At 39.5% G+C, this 27,446-nt stretch overlaps 1 protein-coding gene across 1 annotated transcript; it reads left to right on the top strand.

Annotated features, from left to right (window-relative positions):
* LOC140857349 (lysine-specific demethylase JMJ26-like) lies at positions 1–25,465 on the top strand. The gene is made up of 8 exons (XM_073256137.1): positions 1–443; positions 536–703; positions 792–925; positions 1,588–1,687; positions 1,796–1,928; positions 2,024–2,087; positions 2,175–2,868; positions 25,268–25,465. The coding sequence occupies exons 1-8, from the start codon at positions 237–239 to the stop codon at positions 25,463–25,465; spliced, it is 1,698 nt and encodes a 565-aa protein (XP_073112238.1). The 5' UTR covers positions 1–236.
* Positions 25,466–27,446: the final 1,981 nt, after the last annotated feature.

The raw sequence follows: 27,446 nt of genomic DNA, 5'->3' as shown, positions 1-27,446 counted from the left end.
GAAACTTCCCGCTATTCCAAGCTTTCCTCCTTCCGAGGCCAGACCTCTCGCCGTTCCTTCGCTCTTCCCCCACCGTCGTTTTCAGACTCGAGATACTCCGTACTCTTCTCCGCCATCGCTCCGAGAAGGACCAAATCCTTAGCAAACCCTGATCCTAACGTTCATTCCACCTTGTTGCTCTTCTTCTTGAAGGGAAGCGGAAACTGAAGAGTGAGGCGAAGAAGGGCTCTTAGGCGATGGAGGAAGGGGCGGTGCCGGTGGCGACCCCGTCGGAGGAGCACCGGTGCGCCAGGAGCGACGGCAGGTCGTGGAGGTGCAAGAACCGGCGTATCAACGGGAGGAGCCTCTGTTCATTGCATGACGGGCAGAATCTGGTCAGGTCCCAGATGGCTAGTGTTTCTATGGGATCAAGAAAGGCTAGATTTAGGGTTTCCGTTGCCAAGGTGAGGGTGATCTTGGTAAATTCTCTCTCTTTTTTTTTTTTTTCCTTTTTGAGGTTCATTTTTTTGAGCATATGCTAGTTTTGTTTTGCTAGAGCAACGAGGAAGGGAAGGAAAGGATTTTGGACTTGTTGGGGGAGCGGAAAAGGGAGATTTTGCAGAAGTTGAGTAGGAGAAGGAAAAAGTTGAAGTTGAGGAAAGAGGGTTTAGAGAGAATCTCCTCTCCTGTTGCAGCTGCAGTTTCGAGTGGTTTCGGGAAGGAGGTTGGTCATGGAAAGACGGCTTAAGTTTGGCTTTCTTTTTTCTTTGTTTGGTTGTATTTGGTTTTATTTAAATTTTGGTTGTCATTAGGCTGGTTGGCAAAAGCCAGGGACGAATCGGACCTCCCTTACTTGTCATCAATGTCATAAGAATAATAAAGGAAGAGTTGTGGAGTGCTTGACGTGCAAAAGGAAGAAATACTGCGTTCAATGCCTCAAACGATGGTGAGGGTTTCTGTATCTCTTATCACTGCTTTAGCAACTACATCTTACCTGACTTGAGCTGTAAATCATTGCATTAGTGCCGTAATTTGCCCCATGTTTCGTTGTTAGCTTATCCTTTACATCTCTTATCACTGCTTTATTGTCACAAAATGCTGCACTTGGGTGCGACTCCACTTATAAAAGAATTCCTTCAAATTGATGTTTTGACTGTAAATATGTTTCTGTTCATTTTGTTTAATTTAGAAGTGCATGGAAAAGTTTTGTCTGACTGATCTCTGGTTGTATCATCTGGGAATCTGAATGCTTATGGACTTCCATAAGAGCTTTGAAAAGTGTACAAGCTCTTTTCCTCCCATTTTGGTGAAGCTTTTAAAACGAATTGCAAGCGCCGGCTATTATAGGAGATTCCAAAATGGCTTGAAAGATTGATTTCCTAGCGACCAGTACCATAACCATCAAGCCTTGTGCAAACTATTTGAAGTCTTCTTATGTAACATGATACACCAATGATTCCTGTTTAGTGCTACCTTGGATATTAGTTCAAGCCTTTTAATATCCATGGACATGCATGGTGAATTTTTCTTATTCTAATTTGGGTTGCGGAACTTCATCCATTTCTTTGAGCGCTTCTATTCATTTCATTTTGCATTTTCAAAATTCAGGTACCCTAAGTTACCGGAAGCTGTGTGTGCAAAAGCTTGTCCATCCTGTAGAAGGAATTGCAATTGCAAGTCGTGTTTGCGCAGGAAGGAAAATGCAAGGGTCTGCTTTCAGTGTTTTGCATTCTTAAGCAATTTATTCTTTGTTGGTGTCAGCATTTGAAACTCTACTTTAGAATTTATCTTAAAACTTGCTTCTGCTTTTTTTCAGCCTTCGGAAGTGAATATTAAGATAGCTGACAAGATTAGGTATTCTTGTTACATGGTACATGTGCTAGTTCCATTGTTGAAAGAACTATGCCGAGAACAGATGAAGGAGAAGGAAATTGAGGCTAAGATTCAAGGTATGGCCTGCATCATGCTGCATCTCAAGACATTTACTGTTGCATTTTTCCATGAAAACTAATTTTGATAACTGATATATGTTTCTCCGATCTAGGGCTTCTGTCAAGTGAAATAAAGTTAAAACAAGATAGTTTTTCTATGAGTGAAGGCATCTACTGGTAAAATGCTTTCCCCTAAATAAAATAAATGTTTATTATCCTATGTTTGTTCTGTGAATAATGATCTTTATAATGGGTTTGGGGCAGCAAAAACTGTGGAGCCTCTATTGTTGACCTTCACAGAAGCTGCAATGCCTGTTCTTATGCCCTTTGCCTAAGTTGTTGCCAAGAGCTTCGTGATCTCCACCTACCTGGAGGTGAAAGGATGAAATCTGTACAATACAAAGCCATAGGGAAGGTTGTAAATGCAGGACTTTCTGCAGACAAACTGAGGCCGTTGACAGAATGGAAAGCCAACAGCAATGGCAGCCTGACCTGTCCCTCGAAGGAAATAGGTGGCTGTGGTAGTTCTCTTTTGGAACTGAAGCATATATTTTCTGAAAACTGGCTTTCTGAATTAGAAGAAAAAGCTGAAGCACTTCTTCAAACATATAACTTTGTAAAACTTCCTGATATGTCTGCCCATTGCTCCTGTTTCAATCCATCTAATTGGGTAGATTATGAAGGGGAACCATTAAGAAAAGCAGCTTGTCGAGAGGAGTCTGACGATAACTACATATACTGTCCTAATGCAGAAGAGATTCAACAGGAAGAGCTAGAGCACTTTCAGCAGCACTGGTGTAAAGGTCAGCCAGTGATCATCCGCAATGTGCTGAATTTCACCTTGGGCTTGAGCTGGGAGCCAAAAGTTATATTGCGTGCATTGCGTGAGAGGTCTAAGATCAAGGATGAATCAGATCTTTTTGAAGTGAAGGCAATCAATTGTTTGAACTGGTCCCATGTTAGTTTCATCAAATTTTTGCATAAAATTCTCTTTGAGCTCACAATTAGTGTTAGTATCTGTTACATGTTTCTATAACACAGTAAATTCAATATGCAGCTATAAAGTGAAAGTTGTACATATGCATTTAGCATATTGTGTCGCTACTTGTAAATTAATAGGTAGCTAGTAGAAAGCATAATCTTGCCATCTAAGTGTGAATGATCTTTGTACTCTATTGATTTTGTTAATGGGATGTTAATATTTACCAAAAACAGTCGGAAATGCCTCTTGTTGTGCACTAGGTGTTATCAGGAAATTAGCATGTAACAAGTTATAGCTAATCATGATTTATTTATATAATTCCTTTTTTTAATACAAAGTTACTATTCTAATAAACTTGGGTGAACATAATTTGTAAGGGATTGTGCAGTGTTCGCTGAACCGTCTTGAACCAGACGGTTTCGGCCATGCCAAACCGTATTAGCGGGATACCGGTCTGGTTCCAGTGTACAAAACGGCACAGCGGCCATCTTAGAGGGAGGGAGAAGAAAGAGAGGAAGAGAGAGGGGGGAGAGAACCAGAGGGAGAGGAAAAGAGGGCCTTCTACGATCGTTGGAGGCCGTCGGAGGTCATCCAAGTTCTTGTTGATCTCGATAAGGGCAGAGAGAGGGGAGGAGAGAGAGGGAGAGATGCTTACCGGATCATCGGAGGCCCATGGAGGCCTTCGGATGGATGGCGACCCTGCATGACCCCTTCGACGGCTGGCGAGCCAGTGCCAAGGAAGGCTAAGGATGGCCGAGGTTGGAGGAGGGGGAGGCCCTCCCGTTCGAAACAGGATTCGTCCCTATTTCGTAATTTTTTTGCTTTTTATTAGGCGATGTCGGCAGAGCAATTCCAACTTCAACCGAAATTATAAAAAAAAAAGAAAATATGGTGAAGTCGGCAATGCATTCTATAAAAAGAAAAAAATATGAAATAGGGGCGGATCCCTGTTTTGAACTGGAGGAGGGTGGAGACCCTCCTCCGACCTCGGCTGCCCTCAGCCTTCCTCAGTGCTAGCTTGCCGACCATCGGAGGGGTCGCGACGGCATTGCCATTCGTTTGAAGGCCTCCGAGGGCCTTCAGTGATCTGGTAAGCATCTCTCCCTTTCTCCTCCCTCCCTTCACCTTTATTGAGCTTAGCAAGAGCTTGGATGGCTTCTGGCAATCTCTGGCGGCCGTCAGAGTGTTGGATGTGTGATCTGAAAAGCCAATTGTTGGCTGACACATTGTATTAATTCTAAGATATATTTTTGTATTTGATTTATTGAAATTAATAATATGGATAATTATTTTCATTCTAGAGTAATGTCTCCTAAAATCGTCCAAGGAGTTAATGGTTAATAGCACATATTCTCAAGAGTTGAGAATTTGAGACATATATCATTATAAATTAACTCCTGAATTGCTTCCGATCGTTGAATTATCACGGGGACGGTGATTGATCTGTCAAGATTGATGCACGAATCGCTTTCCTTTCGAGTAGACGAGTCTCGAGTCTACAGTATGGGGACACTAGAGCGAGAGTGCAGGTGATTGTTAGAGAACAACGGTACTGAGCGTGATCAAGAACGAGAAGTCACTTAGATGTCTACTCACTTGTCAATGACTATCTCGATGCTGTAGTTGTATGAGTAGTTCCTTGACCTGCGGTGCCTCGGCTGCTCACAGCGGGATTGCTGTAGTTTGACAATACATAAACATGGTTCCTAGTTATTCAGGATGTTGCGGTGTTCGTTGGCTGCAGTAGATTCACTGTAGGAGTAGGGTGTGTACTTATAGAGGATCTATCAGCCTTGGTAGTTGAGTAGTTCTATACGATCTAAGAGGCTGAGTCCTTAAGTCTGGCTATAGCAGCGTGATAATGGAAAGGAGTTTCCATGGGATTTGCGATTGGACTCAAACTGATTAAGTTTGGCATATGACGGATACTTAGGGTTTGATGAGTTTTCATGATTTGCATCCTGTCGGGACTCTTGATAGAGGAATTTGATCACACGATAACTATACCTAGAGGTTCATCTTTCTGTTCTGCTGGGTTGCCACTATATGTTGCTAGGCATTATTGATGCATTGTAAGAACTCATTAGGATCATTTTCGGATCAACGATTCTTGTTGGGGTGAGTTGGAATTGTTCCAACCCATCAAAAGGAGCTTCGATGATATTGTGATGGAGATCATGGTATGTTTCACTATCAGACAGAATAGAACTTGAGGAGTCACACACAAAAGGAGCACGACCTGATCAGTAGCTTGGATCATAATCAAATGATCAATCAGATTGATGATTTGGATCAATTTGTAAGAGTTACAAATTTAGTAATTGCTAATCATGCAAGGGTTACATATTTAGTAACTGCTAATTGTTAGCAAAGAAACTTAATTGCAAGTGTTGGAATGTAATTGGGCTTAATTAAATTATGGATCAAGTCTTAATTAATTTAAATCAGATTTAATTAAATTGGGCTTGGTTTAATTTAAGGCTAATTGGGTTTAATTATCCAAGTTGGATTTGGATTTCAATACTGACTAGATCAGGTTGACAGTCTTTTCGAATTTGATTCGAATCAGGATCGAATTGGATTCGAATTGAACCCAAAATTGAACCCAATTAAAATAGACCATCTGAACCTAGGTATACTGGGCTTCTCTCTTCTTGGCCGACCATAAGAGGAGTGAGGTGCTGAAAATGCCGCCCCCTTTTCTTTTGCGTGCATGGAAAGGAGAGGAGGCGCAAGTTGATTAGTTAGGTGTCTTATCTAGATAAGGATCAATCCCAACCAAATTTGAATTTGATCTGGGATTAGTTAGGATTAATCCTTATCTGGTTTGGGCATTGGGGCATTGTTTTGTGCGACAAAATAAAAGAGAAGGGTGGAGTGTGCGCAACTAATTCCAACATGAGTTCTTTGGCGCCCTTTCTTTCTCCTCCACCCCCCCTATTCCCTTCTTCCTTTTCATGCCCTATCTCTTACTCTAGATCTGATATGAGAGAAAAGAGAGTTTTGAGGGAGAGGAGGAAAAGAAGGGTTCTTCCTTTTCTTCTTGGTGTTCAAGAAAGGTTCTTTCAATCAGTGCGAAGGGTACGTGCAACAAGCTCTTTTCTTCAACTAGTTCTAGAAAAAGGGCCAGATCCAAGTTAAAGAGCAAGGCCTGCAAGGTGGTAGCACTCCAGTGGCCTTGGTGCTTCGATCAGGTTGTCTTCGTATGGATACCGGCAGAGGTCGGGTGCTTGCGCGGCTCCGACAGAAACCCTAGACATATGCAGGATCTGATCCAAGTAAGAAGAAAGGATAGCGATCAAGGTAATCGTTCTTTCTTCCCTGTTTTTATTTCAGATCAAAAATATTTATTTTATAGCATGTTTAAAACGATCTATAAGTGATTTTAGGATTAGATCCAAGCATGCTTTAGATTAAAATAGTTTTAATCTTACCTTTTCGTTGCGTATGTTCATGAGATGAAAAATCTGCATGCTAATCACTTGGAACTCCAACAGTAGTATTAGAGCCATAGGTTTTTAACATGCATGAAATAGATTTAGATCTAATTTCTGTTTTAGATCTAAAAGTTGGTTTCAGATTTAGATTATTTATGATTGATTTGCTGATTTAAATCTGATTAGAAATTTGATTTCATGTATGTGATACATAGATCTGATTTTTGCTGCATATGTGATATGTTAGTATAGATTAATGACCTAGTAGCTTAGTACTCTTCAAGATCCATGGTAAAGGCCGTCCCGCCATATAGGACTATGGTGCAAGAGGTGCCTGCATGAATCAAGAGGAAGAACCACGAAAAGTTTATCGGTTTTGGAAACTATTTTCAAAACAAGTTAACCAAAATATTAGATCTGAAATTAAGATGTTGAACGGGTTTTTGAAGTATTTTCAAATAGTTTTAATAATTTTTTTAGATCTGATTTTGCATGTTTGAGATATGTGCCATATTAGTTTTAGATTTGAAAATTATATATGTGATATATATTTCATAGTTTTTAGATCTAAAATAATCATATATGTGATATATGACATTAGGTTTAGATCTGAAATTATTTCGAGATCATAAGCCATTAATTCATGCACTTAAACATAATCTAAAAAGCATTTTTAGAATCTGATTTTTAAATTAAGCATGAGGGTATAGGTTGAACAATTAGGTCTAACGATTGGACTACAAATAGGGTTTTTGATTAGATCAAATTAGAACCCTTGTCGATTTTGAGCAGTTGATCGAATCTAATCAATAGTTGATTAGGATTAGGTCAAAAGGGCTCAACATCGAGTTTAGTTGTAGTTGGTCGCATTGATTCACAGTTAATGTGAGTTGATTAACTCATGACCTAATTTGGCTTCATGGATCGAACTCGAGTAGCCAGGCTGATCTATTCAATTCTAATTGACTAATTGGTATCTGAGGTAAGTCTCGACCGATGATTTTTAATTGGAAGTATGCTTACCTAATCATTCCGATGGTGTCTAAGGCAAGCATCGGCTATCCTCCCATCGATCTCACTTACTTGGCCAACCTGGTCGATTAAGTTTTGAATAAGGTTGCTTAGTCATTCATATTCATCCATGCCGACTAGGATCGTTGGACATGAAATGTGCTGATCTAAACCTGATAAGTCAGACATGAGATTGTGCTGATCTAAACCAGATTAATCAGACATGAGATGTGTTGACATAAACTAGATTAATCTGATATGAGATTGTGCTGATCTAAATTAGATTAATCAGACATGAGATATGCTGACCTAAATTAGGTTAGTCAGACATCAGATGTGCTGACCTAAATCAAGTTAGTCAGGCATGAGATGTGCTGATTTGAATTAGACTTGTCATTTATATGAGATGTATGTGACTATGTAGAAGAGATCTAAATCAAATCTCCTCACAAATATTAAGTCCTAGGTCTTCCATCGTTGTAAGAATGCGGGCGTCCTATTGGTGTTGATTGTTCTCGACTGGTTACAGTGGTTCAGTTGCATCGGAAAGACGCAACCATCCTACTAGCAGGAGATGTTGCTGGGTAAAGATGGGGTTGGGCGCAATAACCGGGCACGGTGAGGGACCCAATGACGGCTTTGCTTATGCATTGGATGGTGGGTCGGACTTAATTAAGGATTGGGCTAATAAACGGATATGTTGAGGCTTCATGATTTAGAGACCAATCACTGCATCATGCTTGAGAAGTATTAGACAATAATTGTCCACTCATCGGTATAGCATGGCCCAATAATCGGGCACGGTGAGGTGCGCGTATATCGGTGGGACCGTAGTACCTACTAGGAACCCTAGTCGCATAAGGGTTTCGGCATCTTCATAGGGGAGTGTGAGAGATCCGTGAGAATAGTGAGAGTCGGATTTGTTTTTTAAAATCTCTAGAACAAATAGTGATTAAGTACAAATATCTAATTAGAATCTTCTTTCTTCTTTAGTTTATAACTCAGCTTCAAACCCCTTAGCCCGAATGTAGGGTTTAACCGATTGACCGGGATGAATCACAAACGACTGGCTTAGGAACTTCAGAATAGTTCTGAACTCAAAAAGATTAGGGTATGTTCTAGACCAGGATTTTCCTGTATTACCAAACCGTACAACTGCTGAAATGTTCAACGCTTGATAAATGGACAGATGATGGCAATTAGGTTAGGTGCTATATATTGGCTTCAAGGCCCAGCATGAGGACATTAAGACTTCCGGGCTATGATAACTCACCCGCAAGAGTTGTATGGTGAGCATAGCTAGACTGTGTTTGGGCAGTCCATCCATGATCATTGTCTGTCAATGATTAAGGATCTGAAAGAGCTTGAGAAGCTCAAGATGATCATGTATAAGGATGTTAGATGTGTGCCCTAGATGCCAGATTGGCTGATACATTCTTGTACAAATCTAAGGGCAAATTTATAATTTTGACTATAAATCAATAAATCGGTTATTCTTCTATCACATTGTGTACATTGTGTCTGTGATACATCCTTTGAGTTAGTAGGAATGTTAATTCATATTTTCAAGAGTTAAAAATTTAAGGTATGAATTTACATAACTAACTCATAACCAGCTTCTGACCATAGGATCATCACGAGGATGGTGATCAATCCGAAAGGTTGGTGTACGATCGCTTTCTTAGGGTAGATGTGTCTTGAGTCTATGGTGTGGAGACACCGGAGCGAGAGTACAGGTATTCGTTGAGAACGAGAGTACTGAGCGTGACCATATCGAGTAGTCATAAGGAAGTCTACCTTCTCGTCGATGACTAGCTCGATGCTGCAGTTGTGTATCTAGTTCTTTGACCTGAGGTGCATCGACAGTTCACCTTGAGTGTGTTATAGTTTGACTACACTATATCTCGGTCTCCTAGCCATTCGGAACCCTGAGGTGTATGTTGGCTGTAGCATATTCATTGTAGGAACTAGGTCATACCAAGATGGGATCTATCAACCTCAGTAGATGAGAGTAGTCCTATGATGATCGAAAGATCGAGTCCTTAAGCCCATGGCCATGGCAGAGTGAAATAATGGAAAAGGAGTTTTCCATTGGGGTTTCACATCAGACTCGGATCGATCGATTGATTCATGTGACTGATGTTGGGTTTGAAGAGTTCACCTTAACCCTAATTCAGTCGGGACTCATGATAGAGGATCTCAATCACACAGGTAGCTGCACCGAGAGATTCGTCTTCAGTTCTGTTGGGTTGCCATCATATACTGCTACGTGTCACTGGTGGATTTTGGGAGCAATTAGAATGATCTTGATGATCAATCATTCTAATTGTCTGAATCAGAAGAGTTCTGGTCCATCGAAAGGAGTTTCGATGATGTCGATGATGAGATCACGACATATCTCATTACCATACGGAATTGAACCTAACTGGGTCACACAAACAAGGGTTAGGATCTGGATGTCATCAATTGGGCTAACCCAATTGATTTGGATAAGATCCAATTAGGTTCAAGAAAATCGTACTAGCACACGATTGAGCCTAACTTTCTCCTCGTGTAATCTTTTCTGTCTCTACTGAGCCAAATGTGATTTGACTCATCCAGAGAACTTTGGGAAGGTTTCTCTCAGTCTAAATGAAGCTTGTCCAGTTCAGAAAAGGCTTGTCTTAATTCATGAGATGAATTTAAGACAAGCACCTGCTAATTCCTGTCACCTGCCAATTTCATTTTAGGACATCTGTCAAATGTTGACATATGGGTCTTAAACTGAAGAGAGCTCATTGGAAGATTTTTGTGGAGTGTCCACATGCCTAAACCACATCAAATTGGGGTGCCATAATCAGATTATGGCGTGAGCCCAATTGGATTAAAGTGGGCGCCCCAAATGGATAAGGATGAAAGAGTCCTGATTAACATGGACTCTTTGGCGCCACCTTGCTTGTGCTTATCCAATGTTGGCGCCAACTTTTGGAGATAAGGTGGGGTTCTTATCTGATGGGATCAGATGACATTACTCCAATCAGAATTTTTTCAGAATTAATTGAAATTTTCTGATTAGTCGAATGATGTGGCACTGCGCAGCATACAGGGTCTATAAAATCCCTGTCTGCGCTTAGGGTTTAAAAAGTTTCTGCTCAATACCCAGCCAAAACGAGAATTCTCTCCTCTTCTCCACGTCCTCCCTGCTCTCCTCTCTCCCCTTTTCACGTCCAAGGAGTTGGACATCCATCTGGCAAAGGTCCAAGGCGTGGTGATGCCTGGAACAGGAAGGCTGCAGGATATCTTCGACAGGCTACTGCTCCAACTTCAGAAGTTCTGAAGCACTTTCAAATCAGATAGAGATCTGATTTTTGGAGCATAGATTCGCGAGGAGAAGACGTTCCAGGTCCTGCCCGAGTGGATACCGGTAGAGGCCAGGCGCTTGCGTGGCTACATCAGAACCTCGGGCTGTGCAGAGATCATTTACAGGGTAATCAGATTATCCTTGAGGTATTACTTGTTTCCTCATCCTTTTTAGATTTATTTTTGACTTAATATCAGATATGAAGTTTAGATCTAGAGACTTGGATCTGAAATAAATGTAGGATAAATTTTTTTTAAATTATTCCGTCCCATGTTTGATGAAATCTGGAAGATCCTACAAAGGAAAAAGGTGGTTTCTCCTTCAATTGGTATCAGAGCCAGGTTGTTGGCTCTATTTCAGATCTAATTTAGATCTGATTTTAATTTTAAATTATCTGATATTAAAGGATTTCAGATGTCACATCAGATGTGATAGGATCTGAAATCAAAATATTTAAAATTAAATTTAAGAAGATCTAACATGTATGAGATGCATGACTAGACTAGGATTAGTTGAATCCATGAACAGTCTTAAGTTTTATGTTTTAATGAGATTAAAATATGAATTAAATCTAATTTATTCTTTGTTTTTCTGATGTTATAAGTGTTATAATCAGGTCAGAAAATAGAAAATAAAATTTTAATTTTTTCATAAAATTGATCTGTTGCATGTCTAGACTAGTTGTAGAATTGTTCCAATAACTTGTCTAGAATAGATTTAATTTTGAATAGTTCAATTTAAATCTTATTTTTCAGATATTACATGTGATGTATCAGATCTGAAAGCATGTTAATTAGATCGATTTTTGATACATGAGATGTATGCAAAGCATGTATTAGTCAGATCTTAAATTGTATATGTAAATTTAGATCTAACTAGTTTTGTAGTTAAATTTATATTTTTGATTAAGGTGTTCCTCATGGCCGTCGGGTCATAAGAACGAAGTAGGGTTTTAAGACCCTCTCTTCCCATTCAATAGGGTGTTCATATGACGTGTAGGGGTGCCGCGCGTTCATCCTTAATCAGAAATTAAGACTTACTTTTCTGCAAAACCTTAGATCCTGAAACTCTAGGATTTATTTTACATGTTTTGTTTATGAACCCAAACTTAATTAATGAATTAAGTTTATGAAATTAATTTGGTCTAAAATTGAGAATTTCAGATCTAAAATATTTTCATAAAATTGGATTCAGGTTTGAGTAGTTCAATTAGGTCTAACAGTTGATCAAACCGAATCAAGAGTTGGTTAGGTGGGATCATGAAAGCTAATAATTGACCAGCCTAATAGGATTAAGTCTGGGTCAAGGTCGAATCACATTTAGATGTGACTCGATCAAGTTAAGATTTAATTTGGCTCAGTGGTTAGAGCCTAGATTGTAGGCTAACCCAATTAGTTCTGGTTCGACAATTTGGTGTCCAAGGTAATTTGGGCAGATGCGACCGACTGATTTTTAATTGGGAGCTATTCGACTCGAATGCGTTCTTGTCGAGTTAATGGCATATCCCTCCCACCGGTCTCACTTACCTAGCCATATGTGTCAATTCAGTTCTGATTAGAGGTGGCTAACAATTCGAGCTAACCCATGCCACTAGGTTAGTCATAATTGTTATGACTATGTTAAGTCAAGTTTAATGAGACCTAAATCAAATCTCCCTAAGAAAATATTAAGTCTAGGTCTTCCATCATTGTGGATGTGCGGGCCCTTCCCGGGGTTGATTGTTCTCGGCTGGTTACAGTGGCTCAGTTGCACCGGGAAGATGCAACCATGTCCATTAGGCATTAGATGCTACGAATTAGAGGATGGGTTGGGCTCAATATTCCGGATACGGTGAGGGACCCAATCAGGAATCTAGTTCGTGCAAATGGTGGGTCTGACTTAACTAAGGATTAGAGCAATATTCCGGACACGGTGAACTTCATGAATTAGAGATCAAGTTTTGGGTGCACCATGATTAGAGAATCATTGGATAAGAGTTGTCCACTCATCGGTTGACCCATCACCAATAACTGTTAGGTGAGGTGATGAGCCAGTCGATGAGACCGCACCACCCACTAGAAATTACTGATCATGGAGATTTTCACATCTCTACCAAGGGAGTGTAGGGATCTGAGAAAATAGTGGGCGCCTAATTTGTTTAAAAATGAAACCCCTAAACAAATTGGTTAAGTCTGATTACAAAATTAACTAGAAACTTTTGACTCTCTACAGGAAACATGTCTGCCTCAAACCCTCTGACCAAAATACTAGACACCCACAGATTGACTGGACCCAATTTCAAGGACTGGTTGAGGAACTATAGAATTGTTTTAGATTCCAAAAAATTGACTCATGTCTTGGACCAGGACCCACATGCCATGCCAGCACGTCCGACTGCTGAACAGAGAGCGTCTTTGGAAAAGTGGACGGATGATGATAACAAAGCAAGGTACTACATGTTGGGTGCAATGTCTGATGACTTGCAGCACCAACATGAGAATATTTTGACTACCCGCCAAATGTTGGCTCACCTGCAAGAGTTGTTTGGTGAACAAAGTCGCGCAGCCTAATATCAAGTCTGTCAAAGACTTTTAGGCTAAAATGCGTGATGGGCAGTCAGTCCAAGATCGTTGTTTGACAATGATCAAGGATCTTGAGGAGCTTGAGAAGCTCGGTATCATCTTAGATAAGGATTTTCAGATTGATGTGATCCTTCAGTCCTTGTCCGATGCATATGGTCAGTTCATTATGAACTTCCATATGCATTAGATGCAGTGTACCTTGGCCGAGTTAATGAACATGCTGGTTACGGCTAAGCTTTCTATGAAGGGTTCAAAAGGCTCAGTTCTTACTGTGGAGTGGACTTCTTCCAAGAGAAAGTCTTTTGGAAAAAAAAAGAGGTCTACGAAGAAGCAAAAGGTGGATGGGAAGAAGAGGAAGCGGAACTGTCCTCAGTACCTGGCCATCCTAAAGAACAAAAAGGATGGTCCTTCTGGAGGTATGCTCGTTATAGAATCTAACCTTACGGTTTCTTCTGCATTTAGTTGGGTTCTTGACTTTGATTCTAGTGCTCATTTGTGCACTTCTATGCAGGGTCTTAAGGAGAGCAGGAGGCTGAGGGATGGGGAGATGATCCTACGCGTCGGGAACGGAGCAAGAGTTGCTACGGTGGCCGTGGGAATCTACCCTCTGCGATTACCGTTAGGATTAGATTTATTTCTTAGAGATTGTTATTATGTGCCTGCAGCAAGCAGGAATTTGATTTCTGTTTCATGTTTAGCACAAGAAGGCTATGTGATTAGCTTTCATAAGGATCATTGTAACATATTTTATGAAAATAATAAAGTTGCAGATGGTTTTCTTATTAACGGTCTCTATCAGCTACATATTGATGTATCTGTATTTAATATCGAGCAAAATATGAATGCCATAGGAAATAAAAGGCCTAGAGATAGTCTAAATAATAGGTATCTGTGGCACCTAAGGCTAGGTCATATAGCGGAAGACAGGGTTAACAAATTGGAGAAATCTGGACTATTGAGTCCATTGACTTTCGAGTCATATCTAGTTTGTGAATCATACCTTCAAGGCAAAATGACCAAGCTTCCTTTTGTGGGACATGGCGAAAGGGCCACAGACCTACTTGCCTTAGTACATACGGATGTGTGCGGCCCATTTGATGTGCCGGCTAGAGGCAACTACGTCTACTTCATTACCTTTACCGATGATATGTCTAGGAATGGGTGTGTTTCTAATGAAACACAAGTCTGAAGTTTTTGAAAGGTTCAAAGAATTCAGACATGAGATAGAAAAATAAACAGGAAAGCCCATTAAGGTTTTTCGATCAGATCGAGGAGATGAATACCTTAGTCGGGAGTTCTTAGACTATCTTAAGGACAATGGTATAGTCTCTCAATGGACTCCACCTGGAATGCCTCAACTCAATGGGGTTTCAGAACGGAGAAATCGGATCCTACTAGATATGGTTCGTTCCATGATTAGCTTCACGGACCTCCTTGAATTTTTTTGGGGATATTGTCTCATGACAGCAATTTATGTATTGAATAGGGTTCCCTCTAAAATTGTTCCTACCACACTGTATAAGATATGGCATGGTAAGAAGCCAAGTCTGAATCATTTCAGAATTTGGGATTGTCCGGCTCATGTCAAGAGACAGCAGACGGACAAGTTAGAGTTCAGGTCTTTTAGAGCTTGGTTCATAGGATATCCTAAAGAGTCATTAGGATACTATTTTTATATTTCAGAAGACCACAATGTGATTGTGAGTCGAAATGTTATATTTCTTGAAAAATAGTTTATTCAAGATGGTGGTATCGGAAAAATAATTAAGCTCAAGAAAAATGTCTTCTAAGAGCAACGAGCTAAAGAACCTGAGGAATCAAATCAATCAGAACCAGTTCTAACACAACTTCCACCTCGTAGATTGACTAGGGTTTTCCGTCCTCCTGAAAGGTACTTAGGTACCATACAAGAGGATGTAGAGAAAATGTTCCTCATGAACAATGGGGTCAATGGTGATGATCCCAAGACCTATGACGAGGCGATATCAGATATCGACTCCGAGAAATGGTTAGAGGCAATGAGATCAGAGATTGACTCGATGCACTCAAACTAAGTCTGGACCTTGGTAGATCCACCTGAAGGTATTGTACCTATTGGGTGTAAATGGATCTTCAAAAGAAAGATAGGTGCAGATGGAAATGTGGAGACATTCAAGGCTAGGCTCGTAGTAAAAGGTTATAGTCAGCGCGAAGGCATTGACTATCAGGATACTTTTTCGTCCGTAGTTATGCTAAAATTCATCCGCACATTGCTTACTGTTGCAGTTTATTTCGATTATGAAATATAGCAGATGGACGTGAAAACGGCATTCTTAAATAGATATCTTGAGGAAGATATCTATATGGAACAGCCGCTTGGTTTCACATCCAGTGATGATGATCACAGGATCTGCAAGCTGCAAAGGTCCATTTATGGACTTAAGCAAGCATCTCGAAGTTGGAATACTCGTTTCAATAATGTGATCAAAATGTTTGGTTTCATCAAGAACGAGAAGGAACCATGTGTGTTCAAAAAGGTCAGTGGGAGTGTAGTTGTCTTCCTCGTATTGTACGTAGATAACATCCTCCTAATTGGGAATGACATTCCCATGTTGACCTCAGTCAAAGTATGGTTGTCTAAGGAGTTCTCTATGAAAGATCTAAGAGAGTCATCATTTATATTGGGAATTAAGATCTATAGAGATAGACCAAATAGGATGCTTGGACTTTCACAGAAGATGTACATAGAGGAGGTGCTAAAAAGGTTTAGCATGAAAAACTCCAAAAGAGGTTTATTACCTTTTAGACATTGCATTCATCTCTCCAAGAAGATGTGCCCTAGCACATCTGAGGAGATTGAACGCATGAGCAAGATCCTTTATGCTTCGGCAATAGGGAGCCTCATGTATGCCATGCTATGTACACGACCTGATATAGCCCATGCTATGAGTGTCACAAGCAGATATCAGTTGAATCCAGACGAAGAGCACTGGACTTCTATGAAATATATCTTTAAGTACTTGAGAAGGACTAAGGATATGTTTCTAGTCTTGGGAATGGAGAACTCCAGATTCAGGGATATACAGACTTAAACTTTATGTCTGATATAGATGATCGAAAGTCGACATCTGGGAGTCTGTTCATTTGCAATGGTGGTGCCGTCAGCTGGAAGAGTTCCAAGCAGACAGTGATTGCTGATTTCACTATGGAGGCAGAGTACATTGCTGCATCGGAAGCTGTGAAGGAGGCATTCTGGTACAAGAAGTTTGCCGCGGAGCTTGGAGTGATGTCATCGGATGTCATCCTTCTTTACTGCGACAATAATGGCATCATAGTCCTAGCTAAGAAGTCAAGGTCTCACCAGAAGTCCAAGCACATCGAGCAGTGATTCCATCTGATTCGTGATTACCTCGAAAAGGGTTATGTCGAGGTCAAGAAAGTCGACTCCACAGATAATGTGGCAGACCCACTGACAAAGCCATTAGGCCAACAGAAGATCGAAGCCCACCTTGAGAAGATGGGATTTAGACATGTAGCCAATTGGCATTAGGTCAAGTGGGAATTTGTTAGATGTGTGCCCTAGATGTCAGATTGGCTGACATATTCCTGTACAAATCTAAGGGCAAATTTGTAATTTTGACTATAAATCAATAAATGGATTATTCTTCTATCACATTGTGTACATTGTGTCTGTGATACATCCTTTGAGTTAGTAGGAATGTCAATTCATATTTTCAAGAATTGAAAATTTAAGGCATGAATTTACATAACTAACTCATAAACAGCTCCTGACCATAGGATCATCACGAGGATGGTGATCGATCTAGAAGGTTGGTGTACGATCGCTTGATGTGTCTTGAGTCTATGGTGTGGAGACATCGGAGCGAGAGTACAGGTATTCGTTGCGAACGAGAGTACTGAGCGTGACCATATCGAGCAGTCACAAGGAAGTCTACCTTCTCATCGATGACTAGCTCGATGCTGCAGTTGTGTGTCTAGTTCTTTGACCTGAGGTGCATCGACAGTTCACCTTGAGTGTGTTATAGTTTGACTACACTATAACTTGGTCTCCTAGCCATTCGGAACCCTGAGGTGTATGTTGGCTGTAGCATATTCATTGTAGGAACTAGGTCGCACCAAGATGGGTCTATCAACCTCGGTAGATGAGAGTAGTAGTCTTATGATGATCGAAAGATCGAGTCCTTAAGTCCATGGCCATGGCAAAGTAAATAATGGAAAAGGAGTTTTCCATTGGGGTTTTACATCAGACTCGGATCGATCGATTGATTCATGTGACTGATGTTGGGTTTGACGAGTTCACCTTAACCCTAATTCAGTCGACACTCATGATAGAAGATCTCAATCACATAGGTAGCTGCATCGAGAGGTTCGTCTTCGGTTCTGATGGATTGCCACCATATACTGCTAGGTGTCACTGGTGGATTTTGGGAGCAATTAGAATGTTCTTGATGATCAATTATTCTAATTGTCTGAATCAGAAGAGTTCTGGTCCATCGAAAGGAGTTTCGATGATGTCGATGATGAGGTCACGACATATCTCATTACCATACGGAATTGAACCTAACTGGATCACACAAACAAAGGTTAGGGTCTGGATGTCATCAATTGGGCTAACCCAATTGATTTGGATAAGATCCAATTAGGTTCAAGGAAATCGTGCTAGCACACGATTGAGCCTAACTTTCTCCTCGTGTAATCTTTTCTATCTCTACTGAGCCAAATGTGATTTGACTCATCCAGAGAACCTTGGGAAGGTTTCTCTCAGTCTAAATGAAGCTTGTCCAGTTCAGAAAAGGCTTGTCTTAATTCATGAGATGAATTTAAGACAAGCACCTGCTAATTCCTGTCATCTGTCAATTTCATTTTAGGACATCTGTCAAATGTTGACATATGGGTCTTAAACTGAAGAGAGCTCATTGGAGGATTTTTGTGGAGTATCCACATGCCTAAACCACATCAAATTGGGTGCCATAATCAGATTATGGCATGAGCCCAATTGGATTAAAGTGGGCGCCCCAAATGGATAAGGATGAAAGAGTCCTGATTAACATGGACTCTTTGGCGCCACCTTGCTTGTGCTTATCCAATGTTGGCGCCAACTTTTGGAGATAAGGTGGGGTTCTTATCTGATGGATCAGATGACATCACTCCACCAATCAGAATTTTTTCAAAATTAATTGAAATTTTCTGATTGGTCGAATGATGTGGCACTGCGCAGCATACAGGGTCTATAAAATCCCTGTCTGCGCCTAGGGTTTAAAATGTTTCTGCTCAATACCCAGCCAAAACGAGAATCCTCTCCTTTTCTCCACATCCTCCCTACTCTCCTCTCTCCCTCTTCACATCCAAGGAGTTGGACATCCATTTGGCAAAGGTCCAAGGCGTGGTGACACCTGGAACAGGAAGGCTGCAGGACATCTTCGACAGGCTGCTGCTCCACCTTCAGAAGGAGTTCTGAAGCACTTCCAAATCAGATAGAGATATGATTTTTGGAGCGTAGATTCGTGAGGAGAAGATGTTCCAGGTCCTGCCTGAGTGGATACCGGTAGAGGCCAGGCGCTTGCATGGCTACATCAGAATCTCGGGCTGTGTAGAGATCATCTACAGGATAATCAGATTACCTTTGAGGTATTACTTGTTTCCTCATTCCTTTTAGATTTATTTTAGACTTAATATCAGATATGAAGATTAGATCTAGAGACTTAAATCTGAAATAAATGTAGGATAAATTTTTTTTTTAAATTATTCCGCCCCAGATTTCAAATCTGGAAGATCCTACGAAGGAAAAAGGCAGTTTTTCCTTCAAAGGAGCTGCAAGTGTATTTGATGCAGCAGTCCTTTACCAGTTCATTTGGTCAGTTTATTGTAAACTATCATATGAACAAGATTGATAGCACATTATAAAAATTGCTAAATATGTTGGTGATCACTTAGGAGACCTTGAAAAGTTCAAGGATTATGTCTTGCGGTAGAATGACATCTGATTCTAAGAGAGAGTTTGTTGGAACAAGTGGTCTACGGGAGAATGAGCCAAAGAAGGATCTTCTCAAGAAGGAGGCGTCGGACAAGGCAAAGTGTTTCCATCGCAGTACTGATGGCCACTCGAAGAAGAATTGTCCTTCTATCTAGATAGCTTAAAGAAGAAGGTGATACATCTTATGATGGTATATCAGATCTTTTTGTTGGCATATTGATGTTTCGAGTAAATAATGAGTGCCATAGGATATGAGAGATCTAGGGATGAGATAAATCATAAATATAGTGTACCTCAGGTTAGGTTATTTTGGAGAGGACAGGATATAGAAATTGGAAAATGGATCGTCTCTTAGGCTCAGTGAATTTTGAGTTATATCCAATTGTAAATCCTGCCTTCAAGAAAAAATGACCAAACTATCCTTTGTGGGATATGGGGAGAGGACCACAGATATACTTGCCTTGGAACACACTGATGTGCGTGGCTCATTTGATGTGCAGGCCAGGGATGGTAATTTCTATTTCATTACTTTAACCGATGATTATTCACGGTATAGGACACAAATCTGAAGTCTTTGAAAAGTTCTAGGAATTCGGATATGAAGTAGAAAATAAATTCAAAAATCCCTTAAGATTCTTCGATTGGATCGAGGAGATGAATATCTTAGTGAAAATTTTAGAATTATCTCATACAAACGGCATAGTCTCACATTAGACTCCTTCAGGTACTAATTGGGTATGGCTATTAGAAGAATTGGATCCTACTAGATATGGTCTGGTTCATGATGAAGTTCACTCACTCACTAACCTTTATTTTTTTAAGGACACATTTTAATATATTGAATGGGTTCTCTCTAAATCTATTCCTACCACACCATATGAGATGTGGCATACTAAGAAACCGAATCTTGATCATCTCAAGATTTGGGGTTTGTCAGCCCATGTCGAAAGACAACAGGCAAATAAGTTAGAGGCTAGGTCTATAAAGACTCGTTTTATAAGGTATTCTGAAGAGTTGTTAGGATACTAATTGTACTTGCCTGCGGGTCACAATGTGATTGTGACCTATCATACCATATTTTTGGAAAATAGTTTATCCAAGATGGTGGTAGTGGGGAGAAAATTGAGCTCGAAGAGAAAATTTTCGAAGAGCAATGAGCTGAAGATCTGGCTGAACCCATTCAATCTAAGTCAGTTAGTGTAGGACTTCTTCCACCTCATAGATCTAGTAGGATTTCTCATCCTCTTGAAAGATACTTAAGGTATTTTAACAAAAGAAGTAGAGGAAATGTTCCTCATGGGAAATAGGAAACATGAATATGATCCCAAAATCTATAATGAGGCGATGTTAGACATCGATTTCGAGAAATAGATGGAAGCAATAAAGTCAAAGGTTGACTTGATGTAATTTATCCAAGTTTGACCTTAGTAGATCTACCAAAAGGTATAGTACCTATTGGATACTTAAGATCTACAAAAGAAAGATAGGTTCGGATGAATAGGTAGAGACCTATCAGCAGGCTTATGGCGAAAAATTATAGTCAACGCGAAAGTATTGACTATCAGGAGGTTTTTTGCCTATAGCCATGCTAAAATCTATTCAGACATTACTTGATTTTGCAGCATACTATGATTATGAAGTGGGTAATGGATGTGAAAACTGCCTCTCTGAATAGATATCTTGAGGAAAATATCAATATGGGACAACCTTTTGGGTTTCACTTCCAGTGATGGAGATCACAAGATAAGTAAGTTGAAATAGATTGAAACAAGCATCTTGGAGTTTGGAATATTCGATATGATCAAATTGTTTGATTTCATCAGGAACGAGTGTCCAAGGAATGTGTTTATAAGAGGGTCAGTGGGAGGATGAGATTCTCCTGATTAGGAAAGATGTTCCCATACTGACTTCGGTTAAAATACGATTTCTAAAGAATTCTTCATGAAAAACCTTGGGAAGCATCCTATATCTTTGGGATAAAGGTCTGTAGAGACAGATCTGAAAGGATGCTAGGCCTTTCATAAAAAAAGTACATAAAAGAGATGCTGAAGAGGTTCAGCATGGGAACTTCAAAAGGAAATTTTTACCCCTTAAGCAGGCATGTATCTCTCCAAGAAGATGTGTCCAAATATATTAAGGGAGATTTAGCTCATGAGCTGGATCCCTTATGCTTCGGCTATAGAGAGCCTCTTGAATGCCATGCTATGTACTCGACTTGATATAATCTTGCTGTGAGTGTCATGAGCAGATATCAGTCAAATCCAGATGTACGATACTGATTAGCTGTGAAGAACATCCTTGAGTACTTGAAAAGCATTAAGGATTTGTTCTGATTTTTTGGAGAAGATTTGAGTTATGGGGGTTTTAAGGATACACAAATTTTGCGTCTGACACTGATGGTAGAGAGTTTACATCAGGATGTGTGCAATGTAGGGAATTGGTAGATTGGAAGAGTTCTAAATAACCAATCATTACAGGTCCTAAGGAAGCTGAGTTAGTCATCATTTCCAAAGGTGCTAGGTAAGGTCTTCTGATCTAAGTAACTTTGTTGCAATTTGATGTCACGAGATGTCATCATAGTAACAATATCGGCACTATAGCTCTTAGCTTATGGAGCCTGGGTCTCACCAGAATATCAAGCACATGGAAAGATGACTTCAGATAATATGCGGCTATCTCGACATTGAAGATGTCAAGTTGATGAGAGTAGACCCCACGATTACATGGTGGACCCACTAAGTCATTTAGCCAGTTAAAGATTGAAGTCCATCTGAGAATATGGGACTTAAATTTGTCGGCAATTGGCTTAAGGTCAAATGGGAGATTGTTGGATGTTATGATCTGAAAAGCCAAGTGTTAGCTGACAACATTGTATTAATTCCAAGACATATTTTTGTATTTATTTATTGAAATTATAATATGGATAATTATTTTCATTCTAGAGTAATGGTGTTTTAGAATCGTCCAAGAAGTTAATGGGTCAATGATATATATTCTTAAAGTTGAGAATTTGAGACATATGTCATTATAGATTAACTCTTGAATTACTCTTGATTGTTGAATCATCACAGAGATGGTGATTGGTCCATCAAGATCGGTGCACGGATCGTTTTTCTTTCGGATAGATAAGTCTTGAGTCTACAGTGTGGGGGATACTGGAGCGAGAGTAAGGTGGTTGTTGAGAACAACGATACTGAGCATGATCAAGAATGAGAAGTCATTTGAATGTCTACTCACTCGTCAGTGACTATCTCGATATTGTAGTTATGTGAGTTTTGACCTGCCGATGGCTCGGCTACTCATAGTGGATTGCTGTATGTTTAACAACACATAAACATGATTTTTAGCCATTCGAGGTCTTGTGGTGTTCGTTGGCTGTAGTAGGTTCGCTATAGGAGTAGGGTGTACCCTTATAAGGGATCTATCGGTCTTAGTAGTTGAGTAGTTCTATGTGATTTAAGAGGTTGAGTCTTAAATTTGTGGCCACAAAATGTGATAATGGAAAGGAGTTTCTATGGGATTCACGATTAGACTCCAGCTAATTAAGTTGGTATATAAGGATGCTTAAGATTTGACAAGTTTTTATGACTGCATTCTGTCGGACTCTCGATAGAGAAATTTGATCACACGGTAACTATACCTAGGGTTATTTTTCTGTTCTGTTGGATTGCCACTATATGCTGTTAGGTCATTGGTGGATTGTGAGAACTCACTAGGATCATTTTTGGATCAACGATCCTTGTTGGGGTGAGTTGGAATTGTTCCAACCCATCGAAAGGAGTTTCGATGATACTGTGATGGAGATCATGGTATGTCTCACTACCAGATAGAATAGAACCGCAGCGGTCACACACAAAAGAAACACGATCTGATCAATAGTTTAGATCATCATCAAAGATCAATTATATTGATGATTTGGATCAATTTGTAAGAGTTACAAATTTAGTAATTGCTAATATGTAAGGATTACATATTTAGTAACTGTTAATTGTTAGCAAAGGGACTTAATTGTAGTGTTGCAATGTAATTGGGCTTAATTAAATTATGAATCAAGTCCTAATTAATTTAAATCAGATTTAATTAACTTGGGTTTGATTTAATTTAAGGTTAATTGGATTAATTATCTAAGTTGGACTTGGATTTCAATCCTGATTAGATAGGATTGACAGCTTTTTCAAATTTGATTCGAATCAAGCTCGAATTGGATACGAATTGAATCCAAAATTGAAACCCAATTAAAAATAGACACTTGAGCCCAGTTTACTGGGCTTCTCACTCTTCTTGGCTGACCATAAGGGGAGTGGGGGTGCTGAAAATGCGGCCCCTTTTTCTTTTGCATGCGTGGAAGTTGGCCCTCCTCTTGTTAGTTAGTGGTCTTATCTAGATAAGGATTAATCCCAATAAATTTGAATTTGATCTGGGATTAGTTAGGACTAATCCTTATCTTGTTTGGCGTTGGGGGCATTGTTTTGTGTGACAAAATAAAAGAGAAGGGTGGGGCATGCACAACTAATTCCAACGTGAAGTTCTTTGGCGCCCTTTCTTTCTCCTCATGCCCCCTATTCCCTTCTTCCTCATCACGCCCTATCTCCTACTCTAGATCTGATCTGAGAGAAAAGAGAGAGTTTAGAGAGAGAGGAAGAAAAGAAGAAGTGTTCTTCCTTCTCTTCTTGGTGTTCAAGAAAGGTTCCTTCAATCAGTGTGAAGGGTTCGTGCAACAGGCTCTTTTCTTCAATTAGTTCTAGAAAAAAGATCAGATCCAAGTTAAAGAGCGAGACCTGCAAAGTGCTAGTACTCTAGTGGCCTCTGTGCTTCGATCAGATCGTCTCTGTGTGGATATTCAGCATAGGCCAGATGCTTGCGTGGCTCTGACAGAAACCCTGGACATCCGCAGGATCTGATCCAAGTAAGAAGAAAGGATAGCGATTAAGGTAATTGTTCTTTCTTCCTTGTTTTTATTTTCAGATCAAAAATATTTATTTCATAGCATGTTTAAAACGATCTATAGGTGATTTTAGGTTAGATCCAAGCATGCTTTAGATAAAATAGTTTTAATCTTACCTTTCGCTGCGTATGTTCATGAGATGAAAAATCTGACATGCTAATCACTTAGAACTCCAACACGGAGGCCCCCACTTCCTCTCCCTCTCCTTCTATCCCCCCTTCTCCCTCTCTTTCTTCTCCCTCTCCCCTTCTTTGCTCTGTCGGTTCGGCCCGGCACGGACGGTATAGATCCTTATTGAACATACCACCAGCTGGCCGGCATGAGGTCCGGTTCTAGTTCAGTGGTCCTTGGGATTGTGTAGATTGGCTCCCAACCGAATGTTGAAAAAAATTCTGGAAAGCCTTTGTGTACGCAAAATCTTTTGATTCCTAATGTGGTCATGCATTCATTCATTAGTTTTTTGGCAACTAATTTGATGTCCAATGTTTTATGATGCAAAGTAGAATGATGTAATGCAACAAAAATAATTTGATCTAGTTAAAGAAAACTAAAAACAGTACAATAACAGATCATTTTCCTAACGAACCTATGGCTTCAGTATCTTCTTTTCTTTGAACCCTTGATTAGAAATAAAAACTGTGATTGGGGACCAAAGCAATTATTTGCTAGCTCATAGTGCAGCATATCACAGGCTGAAAAACAATCACTATGATTTTTATCCTGTTTTGCAATATGGTTTGCATGGACAATTTGACATTTCCATGTGAATTTCACTCCTCTTTTCTCTTTTGTCTTTTTCTTGTTTTTGGTATTCTAACTGCTTTGCCAACATACTTTGGTCAAATGGTTATGCAATACTTCTGGTCACGTCCTGTGAATCAACACCTACAGGCAAGGGCACAGCTGAAATTTTACAGAGTGAAATATAAATTTTTGGATACTTGTTAGTTGCAGTTCTTCTTATTTCATTCTTCTTCTTCATTTTCTATGGTTTTGTTTTTGTATTGATCTTCCTAGAAACTCATGGGTCAATTACTTAAACCTTATTCTTTGCTTATGTAACTGAAAATTGTGGTTATAACTGTCATGCATTTTGCGAATTTGTAGGTTGGGACGCATATCTACCGGTTTTCAGAGGATACACCAAAGGATGGATTGAAAAAGAGCCGAGGGCCAAAGATGCTCAAACTTAAGGATTGGCCCCCAGCTAGTTATTTTGGAGAGCGCTTATACCGCCACTGCAATGAATTAATTGGTTCTTTGCCTTATCAGGAATACACAAATCCAAGAACCTGGATTTCTTAATCTTGCATTGAAGTTGCCTGAAAATGTTAGGAAACCAGATTTGGGACCAAGGTTTGTGTGTTGCTTATGGACTTAACAAGAAATAGGCAGGGGAGATTCGGTGACCCTGCTTCACTACGATTGGACTGATTCAGTATGTCTGAAAATAGTTCTCATTGGGATTTTGTTTTGTGTTTGCTGAGCTGTTAAATCTAGTATAGAAATACCGAAACATTTGCAACTTCATTGATAGTTATAATTATATGAGTGACCTAATTTTTTAGCCAGTTTAGGTACTGCTTTGTTTGATGTCCTCATCTTATTCTATCTTGTGATTTTGTATCTTCTGGTAGTTCTTGCTGTGAGGGCTAATCATTTAGTTGAACCATAATAAGGAAATGGAAATACATGAAATACGAGCCATTCTAGAATGTGCTCTATGAGATAAGACCAGCACATGTTTCACAGGCCTGTGAATTCAAAAAAAATATGTGGAGCTTTTGGCTGAAGAAATGGTTACTTTCTTTCCTTATCTACCTTTCCTTCGTTATTTAATATCTTTTCCCAATTATCAATATAAAAGGGACATGGCTATGGCATCTCATTCTTTTCTACTGACCATATCATGATGTTTTAGTCAGATTCTAGTTATTAAGCTCAACTATTTTACTAGTATGTGTAGTTAAAGATGCCTATATGTTTTATTTACCAAGTTCTGATAATAATAGTTTTCTTTACCATATATATCAACTAATTTCACTAACAGAGACTTATTCATGAATGACATCATATGTTCTTTTTCTTTTACTTGATTTAAATGAGAAATTGTGTTTCATATATATCCTATTTATTTATTTATTTAAATTTCAGGTGAATGTTTTGACACATATGACAGAAGTAAACCTTTCTTTGGATTGGCACTCTAAAGTAAAGGAGTTGAAAAAGAGGCATGGAGATCAAGATATTAAAGAAGATATCAGTACCATTTTGAAAATGGATGAAAAATACTCAGCATCACCTGCAAGAAATTATATCACGGTACGGACAACATTGACTTAAATAACACAAATGATGGGAATACATTGTCATTTAAACCTTCTTCTCCCGAGGATATCTTGATGAGCAAATGGGAAATGCAGTCCCTACTGTTAATGGTTGTAGTCTGGGAAAGTCAGAATTGACATTTGCAAACCAGAAGTCTCTTAATGGTTCTGTTTCTAATTTCAATGTTGAAGCAGGTGAGCATGGTGGCCCTTACAAGCAGAATATAGGCATTAAATTTTTCTCTGCTGATGGAACTAGAGATTATGCAAATCTTGATGAACTGATCAATGAAAAAGAACAAGAAAAGTAACTTCTGTAATTTGAACAATAGGCAGTTGTCTCAGAATGAAGATATAGAAAAAAGATGCAAGACCCAAGATAATCAGAATATTGCTCATGAAATCCATACTGAATCATCTGTAGACAATCCATTATCATTGATGGCTGCTTTTCAGGTGCAAACTCATGTTGATCATGTAATTTGTGATGAAGATGGGCAAAAACACACGTAATGTGAGCAACCACCTAATGACTAACAGGGAAGAACAAGATAAGATGGGTCTTACTCAAGGAGAAAATATGCATGGTTATGTTGCCATGGTGATCTTGATGTTGCTGATGGAATTCATGCAAAGGGCCCATCTACTGTGAAATCCCATCAGTCTTTGATTATAATCAGTCTTGTGTCTTATCTAATGAACTCTCAGTACCTGACTGCTTTGTGGAGAGAACAGTTAAATGGAATGTGTCGGATATGGTAAATACTAGGAATGAAGCTTGTAAGGAGAGATGTAATCAGGATATCGATATAACTTCAGAAACAGGTGATGTAGTTGGTGAGACCATGGAGCACAGTGGAGATGTTCATCTATTTGTTTAGACTCTGAAAGAAATGAAGAAGTTTGCTGGATAGATGGGTCTTCGGTGTCTCTGTTGACAAAAGTAGATGTAGAAAATG

This window comes from Elaeis guineensis, chromosome 4, assembly GCF_000442705.2.
Source record: "Elaeis guineensis isolate ETL-2024a chromosome 4, EG11, whole genome shotgun sequence".
Lineage (NCBI taxonomy): Eukaryota > Viridiplantae > Streptophyta > Magnoliopsida > Arecales > Arecaceae > Elaeis > Elaeis guineensis.
The sequence above is the reverse complement of the archived record's forward strand: the minus strand, read 5'-3'. Positions and strand labels throughout refer to the sequence as shown.

Coding starts and splice junctions, on each gene's coding strand:
- LOC140857349 (XM_073256137.1), top strand. CDS start 237: ATGGAGGAAGGGGCGGTGCCGGTGGCGACCCCGTCGGAGGAGCACCGG. Junction 444..535: donor TTAGGGTTTCCGTTGCCAAG/GTGAGGGTGATC, acceptor TTGTTTTGCTAG/AGCAACGAGGAAGGGAAGGA. Junction 2,869..25,267: donor ATTGTTTGAACTGGTCCCAT/GTTAGTTTCATC, acceptor GCGAATTTGTAG/GTTGGGACGCATATCTACCG.